This window comes from Drosophila persimilis, unplaced genomic scaffold (assembly GCF_003286085.1).
Source record: "Drosophila persimilis strain 14011-0111.01,24,50 unplaced genomic scaffold, DperRS2 tig00000191-arrow-pilon, whole genome shotgun sequence".
Lineage (NCBI taxonomy): Eukaryota > Metazoa > Arthropoda > Insecta > Diptera > Drosophilidae > Drosophila > Drosophila persimilis.
The window spans coordinates 13,371,548-13,386,307 of NW_020825298.1; the positions used below are offsets into that span (position 1 = coordinate 13,371,548).

At 35.0% G+C, this 14,760-nt stretch overlaps 2 protein-coding genes across 5 annotated transcripts; one reads left to right on the plus strand and one right to left on the minus strand.

Annotated features, from left to right (window-relative positions):
- The first annotated feature begins 519 nt into the window (after positions 1–519).
- Positions 520–7,286, plus strand: LOC6588722 (sialin). Of its 4 annotated transcripts, none has more exons than XM_026988958.1 (6): positions 520–537; positions 2,539–2,597; positions 2,661–2,746; positions 4,623–4,777; positions 4,834–4,952; positions 5,738–5,849. In XM_026988958.1, the coding sequence occupies exons 3-6, from the start codon at positions 2,665–2,667 to the stop codon at positions 5,787–5,789; spliced, it is 408 nt and encodes a 135-aa protein (XP_026844759.1). In that variant the 5' UTR covers positions 520–537; positions 2,539–2,597; positions 2,661–2,664; the 3' UTR covers positions 5,790–5,849. The 4 variants fall into 4 exon arrangements, with proteins under 4 accessions (XP_026844759.1, XP_026844760.1, XP_026844758.1 ...); XM_026988959.1 differs by having other exon boundaries at positions 5,741–5,849; XM_026988957.1 differs by lacking the exons at positions 4,623–4,777; positions 4,834–4,952 and adding an exon at positions 6,981–7,286 and having other exon boundaries at positions 522–537; positions 5,738–5,901.
- A 209-nt stretch (positions 7,287–7,495) lies between these two features.
- Positions 7,496–12,400, minus strand: LOC6589201 (ATP-dependent RNA helicase DHX33). Its single transcript, XM_002014327.2, has 4 exons — positions 11,537–12,400; positions 10,577–10,652; positions 8,970–9,752; positions 7,496–8,911 (listed from the first exon to the last, which is right to left on the minus strand). The coding sequence occupies exons 1-4, from the start codon at positions 12,367–12,369 to the stop codon at positions 8,531–8,533; spliced, it is 2,073 nt and encodes a 690-aa protein (XP_002014363.1). The 5' UTR covers positions 12,370–12,400; the 3' UTR covers positions 7,496–8,530.
- Between the last annotated feature and the right edge of the window lie 2,360 nt (positions 12,401–14,760).

The window sequence follows — 14,760 nt, forward strand, 5'->3', positions numbered from 1 at the left end:
AAGTTGATATAAAAAAATGTATGGCCACCATTGAAAATTGAATCTGTTTGTGCCTTGGCTGGTCGGTGCTCGGTTTTCTGGTGTCGGTTTACTCCCACAATTTCTGATGCTCTTTCTGGACCTCCAGCTTATTCCGACCAATCTCCAGCGGGTTGTCCAAATTTGTTAGTTTTTGCATATGTTTGGGTTAGCTGCGAATCCGCAATATTTTCATGGCAAATTTTTATAGCGTGATTATTCGGTACTTGTGTGTTTAATGGCTGAAAATAATAATTTCATAAACTACACACCTATATATTAATATGAAATTAATGAATTAATTAATATAATATATGTACACCGGTCGTGAATGAATCGAACAGAACATATTCACTATCGATATGATTAATGTCCATGAAGTCTCGACAGCTTCCATCTCTAAGTCCAGTGTGTGTCAGCTGATTGAGAAGTAAAAAGTCCATACATACATATATACATATGTAAGCAAACATGTCTAGTTGACGAAAAACTTTAAATAGTTAAATAATAAAAGTGCAGGTAATTCAAAACTCGAATTTTAAACGTCATTGAACAGTATGCTTATGTAGTTCATAGGCTGGAATATTGTGCACATATATCATTTGCATAATCGTCTCGATAAAATCTTTCAATATGGTGAAATGTAACGTTTAGCTCACATGCATATGTCGTTTGTTTGTATATATCGATAATTGTTATTGTTATTGTAAATGGATGTGTTGAATGTGTTTGGAATCTCGACTCTCGATGCAGACTCAATTGTAAAAATGCATAGTATTTTCTACAATTGGACTATTACTTGGAATGTACATGCACGTGTGCACTCTTACCTAGTACATGAACGTAAATACAGTGATTAACTTCATTATTGGTACGTCATGCTTTGTGCACCCTTTTTTTTATCTGTTATAAGATAAGATAATATTATCATAGATATAATTAATAAATATATGTTTTTATCTAATAAATTAATACATTTTTTATAACTGAAAGAATCTATTTATGTATCGGAAAAGAATTTTTCTATTATTTTTATTTCACTTTTAATTTTTTTTAAAGGTATATAAAAAAAAGAGTAAATTTTGGTCGTCATTGTAGATAAATACAGTGACGTAGGCACACTCATTATTAAATAAAAGTATACAAACTTCCAATTTATGGCTAGTCTTATTGTGCTTAATTATTCCCAAGCAATTAAGATTTTATTTGCAATCTTGCGACGTAGAAAAAAGCATAAATTGAGCGAGGGATCGACGTTGTGCGTCGCCAAAGACCTTGTTAGAAACATACTGGTCGCAAAGTATGTCGTTTCTGAGCCATTGTATTTCGGTAGGATTCTAGGACCCAGACGAGCTGATAGATAGGAAGCGGGCCACGGTGGAGAGGAAGGGTAACCGACAAGAGAATTAAAGTACACCACAGGCCCGAACCCGAACGAATATGGGAATGGAATTTGTTCCTGATGGAATATATTGCTATTAGATCTTTGGTTGTAACATATCTGCTGCCGCTCACTTAGACGTGTATAACAGTAATTGACACCGTTTGCCAATCTGACTTGGCTACTTCCAAGAACTACATATGGCATACTTCCTTTTCCACTAAGAACGTTTCCTATACATAAAGTTCTCAATTCCATTTGGGTAAGGACGGAACACGCAGGCAACTGGTGTTTTAGGTTCGGGTAGGCACAGTTCTCCTAGAACGCATTGGGAACTGATGGTTGCGTATCCAAAAGAAGCATTACATAACACATCTGTGGCATGCATCCAGAGCCGTTCCTTGAGAATATATAGTTCATACATAAAAGGACGTTCTATCAGAAACTATATAAAAAAGTTCTGCAACTGTTCCAATGTAATCACTTCAGAATCCTTCTTTGATCATAAATAAAAGAGAACCCGTAAGTGTTATGCAGCCCGATATAACTCAGTAATTTATAGATGATAGTTAAAGGTAAAGAAGTAGAGTAAATCGTATTATTTTTCGTTGTTTGCACCGCCCACTGTACTGCATTGTAGTTTACATATTTACATATACATATGGTCCCGCACGGCAATATATTTACAATCAAATAAAATAAAGGTAACAATAAAAATAAACGAAGAGGGATGTTGGTAGTCGCTGCTACGCACGCGACCCTACATTTATACCCGATATTCAGTCAGTATGGCTCCTCTCCGCCAGAGGGCGCGTTGCCTATCCAACACAAATTGATATGTTCCTTCTGGCTATAATAATCCGATCTGAGCCATATTCGGCAGTTCGCTAGATATGGTAATTTCTACGATTCTGCATTCCACTTTCACTAAGTAATTGTGTTCTTATTTCTTTTTTGGAAGGGTCGTTTACAATATAAAAAATATGTTCTATTCCTAAATGATCATAAAAATAAATGTAGATTACTATTCATACGATTTAAGGATATATGTACTTACTATAATAATCAAATTAATTTAATTTATTTAGTTTATTTTATTTATCTCGAACTAATATTCTTTTTATATCCATCAATTATAGGTTTTCATCGGTAATGAAGTACCTAATTCGAATAGATAAACAGTTTTTATAACATTCCAGTAAGTATAATTGGTTTAATGTGAATCCAAGATGGATTTTTGATGTACATTGTTTTTCTTTAGTAACATGTATGATTCGAGGGACACTTATTCTATACCCCAGGAAGAACTCGAAACCACAAGAGTCCTGCGTCGATGGCATTTCAGAGGTAATCTTTGTTTTGATAAATTTTTACTAAAAAAGAATATCGCTTAACGGAAACCGTGTATTTAATTGTAATAATTAAAGTATGTGTAGTCTGTTCTGTGGGGTAATAAAATATGACTATGACCATAGATTAGTCCGAATATAGGAAGGAACCAATTAGATTAAATCAAATGTATTTATATTACACCCTTGAGTACACATCAATGGCAAGTGCAAGAATGGGTGCGTCCAACCTATTGACGAGCAGTGTAGAGTCGTGGACTCGCATTAGCCCACTTGCATTAGGGCACGGGCAATTTGATCCGCGTACCCTTAATCAGTCTCGAGCCATTGGATTCACATTGTTCTTTATCGGTCGTTAGAACACATACAAATATATGTACTTACCCCTACGTTGCTCTTCATATAATAATAAATTGAACTCCTAATAAGCTTTCTCCGCATAAACTATGCCATTATGGTAGTCGACTCCCACTCTTTCGGGTCTTATTTTACGCTCATCATTACTGAGAGCGCTTTGACGCCATGTTTAATGTGAGAGATATATATGTAGATGTTTTGTTGTTTCTTATACTCCTAGCTGCTTTTCGCTGCTGTGGCATTTTGCAAACGTCCGAACTTGTACACCCCTCAAGCTTTACTCGCAATTTTATATTCATGCATTTAATCAAAATTTGTGCGCCGTGTTTTGTATTTATTCAAATCAATTAATAGGCCAATTGGGGATAATATCCTCTCTTGCCTTAGTTAATTGAGAAGCAAAAATACAAGCACCATATATGTATATAAAACTTTCTTGTCTCACCTCAATATCCCCTCTGAAACCATTTTTGGATTTTTAAAAAATTGTACAGCTAAACCCTGAAGTGCGAGAAACTTCGCTGATTCGAAAACTATGCTCTTTCACCATACACCTTTAGAGCCGAGGGTATTCTGAATATGTAACGAGGGGGAACGTTGTGAGTTGCTGCGGCGACCGCAACTCTACATTTATACCCGATACTTAGTCAGTATGGCTCTCCTCCGTCAGACGCCGCTAATATTGAACGACACGACAAAGATTGCTATAATAATAATCCGATGTGATCCAGATTCAGAATTCATTTTCAATGATTGTGCGTTTTTAATTTTCTCGTATCTTCAATATTGTAGTGTTTTCGTCTTTTGCGGGGGCGGAAGGGGTGGGCCGAAATTTTGAAATATACGTGTAATAGTAACATTTTACAGAAGTTTGGATACAAAATTTCGTTGCTCTAGCTCTTATAGTCTTTGAGCACTAGGCGCTCATATGGACGGACTGACAGACGGATGGCTCAATCCACTTTATGGGGTCGGAAACGCTTCCTTCTGGACGTTACAGACATCCATTTTCACCACAAATCTAATATAGCCCTATACTCATTTGGAGTATCGCGTTTCAACAAAACAACCCTCTGCTGGGTTTTTACTACTGGTACTGGTGTTAAATTGTAATTCTACTAAAGATTATACCAAAGGTTTCGTAGAATAAAAATAATGGGATTAAAACATTAAAAAACTTTGGCATTCAAAAAAAAAATAAAATAACCTTCCCAAAACTGTTACAACTGTTAATTAGTTACTGTTAGTACTAGAGAGTAACCATAGTAACCGGGAGAGTTAATTAAGTCACCTAGAATTTCATCTCGATTTGAATTCGGTTGGAATGAATATCTTGGGCATATATGAGAGCTGACAAAGGAACGATCGATCTGCAAGTCTTCGGATCCCGAAGCTAACCTTTATTTTCTGTTTCAAACCGTAAAATGTAATCAGTTTCTATGTACTTAAAAAGCATTGCAGCTGAAACAATTTCAATTATATTAAATTATAAAAAAAAAACGATTTTAAAATTTCAGACAAAATTCCTGCTCGCTTGGTGCTGTATTTTCTTTCATGGTCTGGTTTTCTTGTATCATTTATGATGCGTAATGATATGAATTTTGCTTTGGTTGCCATATATCCAAATGATTATACGAACCAGAACATAACTAATACCTCGCATACAATTTCGGTAATGTGACTCTTAACATTTTACACAGAGACCTTTTAAATATGATTTTTTTTTAGGGAGGTGGTACCGAAGACCAAACAACCATAGTAAAATCGGTTATAATAAGTTCATTCTATTGGTGTTACGTACTATCCCAGGTTGCTGGCGGAGTTGCCACTCAATTTTTCGGAACCAAGTGCGTATTTGGATGGTCACAGCTGGCAACTGCTCTTTGTAGTCTACTTATTCCGTTGGCAGTAGAATTAAATTACATTGCTGTTATTGTGTTACGTTCTATTCAGGGGTTTGCCTCAGGCTTAACTTGGCCTGCTATGTACGCTATAGTGGGGTACTGGATACCACTTACAGAACGTTCTCGTTTTATGTCAAGTTTTCAAGGATTTAGTATTGGAATCGGCCTAACATATCCATTATGTGGATTTATACTATCACAGTTTGGATGGCAATACATATTTTATACTACGGGTACTTTAGGAGTTGGATGGTGTTTATTATGGTATTTGCTTGCTTTTAACACACCTCGTGAACATCCTCGTATTACTAAAGAAGAATTAAACTACATTGAGCTTAATGTTAGCAAAGAGGGTACTAATACCAAATTAAAAGTGCCATGGCCACAAATATTTAAGTCTTTACCGGCATGGGCAATTGCAATTACAACATTTGGAAGAATATTCCTGCATTATATTTTTATTGTAAATGGACCCACATTTATGGGCAACGTCTTGAAGTTTAACTTTGAAACAAATGGTTTTCTATCGGGAATGCCTTTTATTTGCTCATACTTCTCATCGGTATTGTTTTGTTATATTGCTGATAAATTTATATTGTACAAAGTCTTAAATCTTACTAATGTGAGAAAGTTATTTACAGCGCTATCACAGATCATTCCGGGGATATTAATATACTGTATAGGATATGTAGATAATATACATCTTTTATTATCAATTTGGTTTATAGCAGTGATATTTATAACGGCATCCTATGCAGGAGCAATGGCAAATATAATTGACTTAGCGCCGAATTATGGACATTCTGCTGCCGTCTTAGCATTCTGCCAAACTATTCATATGTCAGCGTCGTTTATTTCACCATTAACGGCTGGATTTATTGTCACTCAAGAGGTAAATTATAATATATAATATAATATATAATTCGCTACTTATAAAAAACAGGCCATGTTAATGTCAACTACAGTTACGAACTTGAGTATTAGAACAGCAAATGACAGTTTACTGTTATCTTAAGAGCTTTTTCATCGTGTTTTTTAAAAGAAAAATAAATTGTATACATTAGGATAGCTGCTTTTAATAAGCGTAAGACTAGGTGTCTATATTTCTGCACATTTAGTTTTTAATGGACAATACGCTCCAAGCTACCAAAGCCAAACGATTCTTGGGGCCCTTTACTCATATAAGGCAAAAGAATATTTTAATAGCTTTCGATCAGATATATGGTAACACGTTCTGAGAAATTTAGTAGTTAGTCTTAGCTACGAATTTATTGCATTTGTCTTCGTGATGTCTATTTTTTGCCTTTGCCATTCTTTGGTATTCTATTTTATTATTTTTTCTTCTAATTTTGGGGAAAATGTCTAAATTGTATTCGTTAAACTATTAAGCTATTTTAATAGCTGCTGAAGTTTTAAATATAGAGTCGAGAGGTGTCAATTTAATATACATACATATTATTACAAGATATCGAATGTACACGTATATACATACATACATACATATGTTCGTAGGTAGATTTAGTTATGACGATCAACGCAAGACTGTAAGTCCGACGGTCGGGGGCGATAGAAGAAGAGCGTTAAAGCGAAAGTCTAAAAGGAGTTGCTTGACTAAGTTACTAAGTTACTACGATTTCAAGATTATATCACGATTTTCCAAGATAAAACTATAATTTTTTATTAATATACTAGGGGACAACCCGACTACACAGTCGCTTCGCTCGTGCGACAACAACCATCTCACTAGCTTAAGCAACAAAAAAACTACACTCGATGGAATGCGTTTTATCAGCTGTTAGCTCCATTTAGTGTTTGCAAGTGCAAGTGCAGAGCTTCCCCCCCTTTCAGCGTACCTAATGCACGGCAATATATTTATACTAGATAAGACATTTACATTCCATATATATCTATATAAATGCATACATATTCAATACAGCATTAAAACTTCTAAGTGTCATTGTTTTTTTTTAGGACTCCATCGATCAGTGGCGAAGGGTTTTTGGAGTTGGCGCAGTAATTTCCTTATTGACTTACGTTGTGTATCAAATATTTGGAACAGCAGAAGTTCAGTCCTGGAATATAAAACTACCCAAAAATGACCATTCCGATGAAGAAACTGAAATTTTTCCGAAATCAAACCGAGAATTCAATACAATTTCTAAGCCAATGTGAAAGTTTTTACTTAAAATCCTACTTGTATCTTTTTAATATTGTTTTACTTATTTTGGCAAAGAAGGATCTGTTACATAAATACAATATATATAAATATTTACCTGACCATTTCAATGTTTTAAGATTTAAGACTATTATATAGTTATTATTATAGAGGTGGAGCGAAAATAATCATACAAAGTTGTTTTGGTCCTATATACCTATTTTATGAATTAATATTTTCGATTTGTATATCCCTGAAGAGTGTACAATATTATATGTGTACTATATGAACATTCCTAAAAAAAGATTTTGTTGTGAGAAATCTTTTTCATTTATGAAGATAACACTATGCGACAGGGGTTTTTACTCAGCACAGAGACAATTTATGTTGCAGGCATGGTAGTTGGAACTTTCAGATCGTTATTAAAAATATGATACACAGCCAGAAGAAACGACGACCGACGACCTAAAGTCCATATATTCTTGGTTAAATAAAATCGAATCATTACAGCCAGAATTAAGAAATTAAGAATTCTCGTGACGATACAGCTCATAGCATTGCATATACATAAACAAACTGAGTACCGGGACTGGCACGACTTTAAAGCTTGTTAATAGTTTAAAGCACACATTTTTGTGAAAAAAACTCGAGAGGAACTACACGTGAAGTATGGACCTGCAGCGTCTAGCACTACTTAGGAATGGAGGTCGACGCAGCGCGCTGCAAAGAGCAGCACAGCAGCTCAAAAATAGAATCTCGGTCTTCTGTCCCTATGAAATGAACGTGTCGGGAAAAATTCGATTGACGTATAAAAATGAATCATAAAGATTGATCGTATCTACTTGGAACATAGTGGCGCCAGAGGAACAAACACTAGATGAACAAAACGCAGTAGTACAAGGCCAACTGGCGGACCCCTGGCCGGTAGCTCGAAGTGAGAAAAGCGTTGAAAATTTAGAAGACAGTTTATAGATAGACTAGTCCTAGGACATTAGTAAACAAGTACGAGAATACTGGAAAATCAGGCCCGTGCGGCCCCGTAGACGACCCAGAAATAAGATCCTCGACCTCGCTCCAGGATATTGCGTAACTCTGAAAATTTAAGATCAATAAAGATAACCCGTTCTTGTATCCTTATTCATGAACCACGAGACTCTATATTTCAGCTAACACATCTTTTACACAGACGTTGAAATATTCAATATAGACGACGCTGGCGTTTACCGAACGGTTTTAGCTTCCTTCCTTCAGTCCTTTCTTTTTATTAACATATTGAACAACAACAAAAAAATAATAATTACTTCAGAATAATTGACCATTAACAGAATATGTTCTCGACTAGGAAAAAATGTATAAATTTTGTATTTTATTTTATACCATTTTTAAGACAAGGTACCACTTCTTTAGCCCAGTCTATAAATACATCTGTGACCTGCCGAAGAAAGTTACTATCCGTCTGAACCATTTGAGTAAACAATATACATTTTGGTTTGTACTTTAGGTGAAAGACACTTGAAGGATGCATTTTAGCCTTAAGATGTCCGGAACAAGTCAAATAAGAACCGTCCTTTTGCAATATAGCAACATTCTCGAAAAATCCGCTCAAAAGACATTTTTTAAACGATTCAATATTTTCGGAGCTGTTTATAGTCAGGCCCAATCGCAGGCTTATTTCTGACAATTGGCGACAAACGTTACGGGCGTATATTAGGCAGCGATAATTTAAAAAATTATCATGACACCACACCTAAAAAAAATTAACCAAATAAATTCATAAATATTGTGTAAAAAAAGGTGGCTCTTACCTTCGGCTTTTCTGCCTTTATAAATAAATTATAAACATTTAGCAGCGTTAAATGATCTCCATGCTTGGAGTGAAATTTGGCATGTGCAAGTGTGGCCAATTCGTTTTTATCGTTGCTTGAAACAAAGATATTATCACTCGAAAGGACCGAAACCAGACGTAATATTTCCTCCATACAGCCGAACTTTGAAGCAGATGTTAATAATTTGGAATACTTGGGATCTAATGGATACTGGGACATTAAACGACCTAGAGGCGTAATGTGTGATATAGGTCCATATTCAATAGCCCCAAGACCATCCAAACTTCTATATGCACTTATCAGGGCTTCATCTAGTGGAGCGTCTAAGAAATCAAAATTATTGCAATCTATGTCCATAGCCAAAAGCTGCAGCACTGTTGATGTTGGGTTTGCTCTAAGAATTTCCGGCTGAGTCGAGCTCAGAAAAGAATCCATTTCACTTTTTGTATATGCCCGGTAGCACACTCCAGGTGCATCACGACCTGCCCGACCAGTCCGTTGCCATGCTTGTGCCCGTGATATTCGAACTGCCTTTAAAATATCAATTCCATCAACGGAATTAAAAAATTTTTCTTTTACAAATCCACAATCGATGACGCAGCGTATGCCAGGTATGGTAATCGACGTTTCAGCTATATTTGTGGCCAAAACAACTTTCCGCATGTTTGATGGGCCCGGTAAAAAGCATTCCAGCTGCATGCTGTGTGATAATTGCGCGTACAGTGTATAAACACGAATATTAGTGGGTCCATTTGTATTTATCTAAGAAAGAAAGAAAAAATCATTTTATAACCATTGTGATATTATTAGTGTATAATGACATAATATTGTATCATACAACTTGAAATAGCATTATGGGAACCCTCAATACAGAGCAATCAGTCGTGCTCCGGCTATCGCCTCCTTTAAAACAAAAAGAATAACAGTTTTACCCCAACAAAATCAACTAAAATATAAATAATGTGGATTCCTGGTCCTGCAGGCATAAATGCCTCTTCTTCTTACGCCAAACATAAATTCAACAGGTATAAATATATAGATAGAAAGTAGCCACTGCAGTCAATCGTAGCGCAAAATTTGCATAAATCACATGTTGGCGACTAATTTGGATTCTGCCAGCAAAAGTTTAGCAGAGTGAATCAAAAATAATCCGAATCCGGCTGGGCCACTCTTATCGGACTCATCATCAATAAATTAACCATAACCTACCACCATGCTGCCCTTTTTTCCAAGATTATAATACAACCATATCCTACAGAAAAACATTCAAAATGTACCACAAAATTTAAAAGAGAACTAAAGCAATGTATACAAAAAATGTATAAACTACTTACTAAATTACTTATAATTAGGCTAATATACAACAGAGGATAATAAGTAAATAAGCCGCCACCGCCAATACAATGTCAAATAGCATAGTCGAAGTCCTTGTAGCCAGCACTAAACCATCCAAGTTATTTAAGCCTTGTAAACTTCTCTTATATCTCTTATATGTAATAATAATAATTACATATAAATGGGTTTAAATGGTATAATTTTCTTTTTCCTTTATATCATCCAAAGTTGTATTTCGTAGAAAAACTCACCTTTGCAAGCTTTCGAATTTGCTGAGCTAATGATTCAATTTCGTCTTGCCCAGTTAAGAAGATTAAAACGTCATGGCTGTAAAGTGATTCAATAATTTTAAATTAAAAAAATTAAATTTCAAATTAAAACAGGTAAATTAAAAAAGAGAAAAGCTTGCTTTGAAAGGATTTGAACAAGGAGTCGGAAATCCTTTGAGACGGAGAGCCAAAAGTTACAATTCAGAAATTTTGTTTCAGTGTTGTTGTTTTTGATTAGTATTAGCTATATTAATTATTTATTTTATTTTACATAAATAGGTTTAAATCCGCAGGTTAATGACACCTGCTTTGGACCGATGATTAATTGTGGTGGCCCATGCGACACCAGCAGAAGACTGTTACGCGCGGGTCCCATACAGGAACGCAGCCGTCCTCCAGGAGGGATTAGAACTAAACTTACTAAAATAACTAAGCATGCATTAAAAATAGAAATACAATAACTAATTACGATAAAGGTATGTGAGTAGTATTAATTTAAGCAGAGAAAGGAAATAAGTGGTAGTTATAATATGGCAGAGGGAATTGTAATCCGAGCATAAGACCCTAGCCGGTTCACGCAAGGAATAATTCGATCCACAAAACGAAAGGTATATAGTTTCTAGTGGATCTAATAGGCATCGTGAAGTTTATGCGGCTCAACAAACCAGAGCTAGCAGAGAGCACCTGAGAGCAAAGAGTAAAAACTGAAACATCGTTGTGGCTTTGAACTGAGACTAGCTTGAATGGGGCATCGACTCTGCATCGAATTCAATATGATTGAAATTCGCTAAATTAAGACGCTTTAACACTACATGTGTCAGTCTAGCCGTGGGAACGACATATCCCTCGAAATTATGGCGTCGAGAATTGGTCGGACTCCCCCAGTGAAATTCCTATTAATTTTACCCAGATTTTAAGCATATTATTTTTTTGCATACATACTTGATTGGTTCAGTGCGATGAATATGAAACAGCGTAACCAGTATCGCGTGGACATAGTCATCATGTGGCTCCTTGGCATGCATCACACGGACGGGATGCGTTCTTCCTTCCAAATACAATCCCTTACACTTGAAATATTTTCCAAAATGATCAATATCCATCGTCGCAGAAGTAATCACCACTTTTAAATTGGGTATATTTTTTCTACTTCTTTCTTTTTGAGCTTCTTTTACTATTCCAAATAGTAAGTCGGCATTTACAGTTCTTTCATGAGCTTCATCGAGAATAATCACAGAATATTTAAGCAAAAGGCGGTCTTCTATAGACTCTCGTAATAATACACCATCTGTCAGATAACGAATTTTTGTATTCTTCGTGGTAACATCCTCGAATCGAACTGTATATCCTACAATATCGCCAATATTGCTGGACAGCTCCTGCGCAACGCGTCTTGCAACTGTTATTGCTGCTACTCGACGAGGCTGAGTAATACAGATCATGGAACTCTTGGCATACCCTGCATGTAGAAGAAACTGTGGAATTTGTGTTGTTTTTCCTGATCCTGTTTCACTCATTATTAACACAGTGTCGTTTATTTCAATCTCCTTTAATATTCTTTGCCGGCAGTTGAACACTGGTAGCGATTTACTTTGTTGTCCAATGCAATTTCTTTTACTAGCTGGTGGTATATTTCGAGACGTTGAAAGAGTGTAATTAAATTTATTTTTAACGTGCATATCCAAATTGACTGTTTCAGCTTTCCGCTTAGTTGCAAAATTCGTCGAATTAAACCCGATCTCAGAGTTTTTGGTCAGCAAGTATTTTGAATCCATTTTTAAATATTCCGATGCAGCTAACGATAGTATACGATTACAAAGTTCACTTATACCGTTCAAATTATAAATTTCAAAATTGACTTAATAAAAAAAGAACTCCACGTTTGTTGCACATGCAGAAATAGAATAAATTTGTTTTGTATATTGTTAAAGCATGCTATTAGTGATGTAAAAAAACATCGATGTTTTTCTGCCGATGTTTACTGATGTTTTCCGATGTTTTTGTTGCTACCGATGTTGCGTGATGCATCGATGTTTTGCAAAACATCGGTAGTTTAATATCATATCATTGCGTATTTGTCTTCTGTAAGCAGCAACACAGCAATGCCAAAGTAAGTAAACATATATAACTTAAAATGAATCAAATTTACTATAGATGGTATACATTTGATTAAATATGAAACTGCGAACGCCGTTAACATCATTCGAAGGCAACCCGTTGTGTGTTTGGGAAGGTATGAAGAGTACTGTTCAGTCACAGACATATCATTCACAAACTAACAACTTCCAACAACACAATTTTTAAGTTTTAAGATTTTTTTGTATAATAATAACGCAATAAATATAAGTTTTGAAACATGTTAACATCGATGTTTTTTCTCTCAAAACATCGAAAACATCGATATCCGCAGCGCAGATTTGTCTTAGCCCACTCAACCCCCCTCTATTTAAACAGATTAACGACTTGATTTAAATGGCGGCAAATATTACTGATTGTAAATTCTTCTTGTAGGTCCATGCCATCTTTCATTTGAACTTAAAAATCACAACGCTAACTTTCACCTGAACTTCGCTAAAATTTTTAAATTTGCATTATTCTCGGTGGAAAATTGGCTTGGCTTGTAATAGGTTAATCGCTCTCCGTCAAGGATTGGAACCCATATTCCTCGATTTTTCCGCTGAATATTACTAGCTATCTACATCTCTCAGCCCTGCCCACATAATTGTATCCAATTAATGAATCAAATCAATTTCCAACTTTACTGGCTTCATTTACATAATACTTGATTTTGCCTAAAAAAAAATATTTTTTGTGAAAAAGGTCAAACAAATAAAGGTTATAAAAGGTAAGAGAAAAATCGTTACTATTGAGTCCGTTGAAAAATGCTGACTAACTAAAACCTTTAGCACTGCCCATATAATTTTAGGCCATTAATGAATAAATTATCTACTTTAGCTTATTCCAGGAAGACTCTGGTTGTCGCTTTTAACAACAATTTTCCTATTTGCTTTTAAGAAAACATTCAGCAAAATTGTTCAAAACGGCTTTTTATATATAAAAAATTTTAATTTTAAAAAGGAAAAAAATTGATGACGTCTTGGTGCATTAACAAAAAATTGATACCATACCAGGACAATTTAGCTTGTGCTTTCTTTATAAATATTGTTCAGGGGAACAACACTTATCGTTTTCAAGCGAGCAGCTTGCAGTTGCAGAATCTATGAGAAAATGAAAAATATCGATAACATACATTTGTGAAAACGCGAGCACTGTAAAACAAAACGTTTTGGCATAAAACGTAATTCGCAAAACTAAGTGAGCCTGCCTGATTAACATTTATAATAATGTGATATAAATTTAGATTATTTTAACCTTAAAATTTTATCGCTGCATTCGATCTAGTTATTTGTTAAAAATCGTAATATGTGTTTGCAATATAAATGCAATTAACATGTTCTATATTCCCTAAATTCTGTAACAATTTGCACCGCCCGACTGGTTTTATTAATTTTACCAAGTTGCCGTCGCAAAATTCTCCTAAGTCTTTGTTCTGTTTCTTCTCCGAGTGCTAGGCTAAACGAAAAAAGTTATTGTCAGTGCGATAATAATAATTTCAATATTACGAACAAAGACCATTGAACAAGAATGAATTTGTTTCATTCGACAAGTGTGCCATAATGTGTTTGGAATGAATTGCAACTGTGGTAAGGAATCTCATGTTAACAAATAATATCAACGAAAACTAGTCGTTCAAACCATTTCACGAATACCATAAATGCGTACATTTATCAACCCTGCAAGTGGCACTTACAGATAAAAGCTGACTGCTATAAAATCTGTTTACACCAGATGATTTTAGAGCGTCCAGTATTCGTTCATAATTGTCGGCCATGTTCCTTTAAATCTCCATTTCTGAAAATAAATAAATGAATTGAATTTACTAGCTTAAAAGTGTTTTTTTGTGTTGAAAGTGTGCTGTATATAAAATGAATAAAAGTATGTGTAAAGGCGGTCCAGATCTATTCTTAAATAAGAACATCTTTAGATTATACCAATGCAACTATTCTCTGTATATGCTTGTATTTGTGCAAAGTAGTCCTTAACTCATTTGTGCATTGTACTCGGAAATATAATATTAATAATTATTTCGACGTGTTTATTGTTCG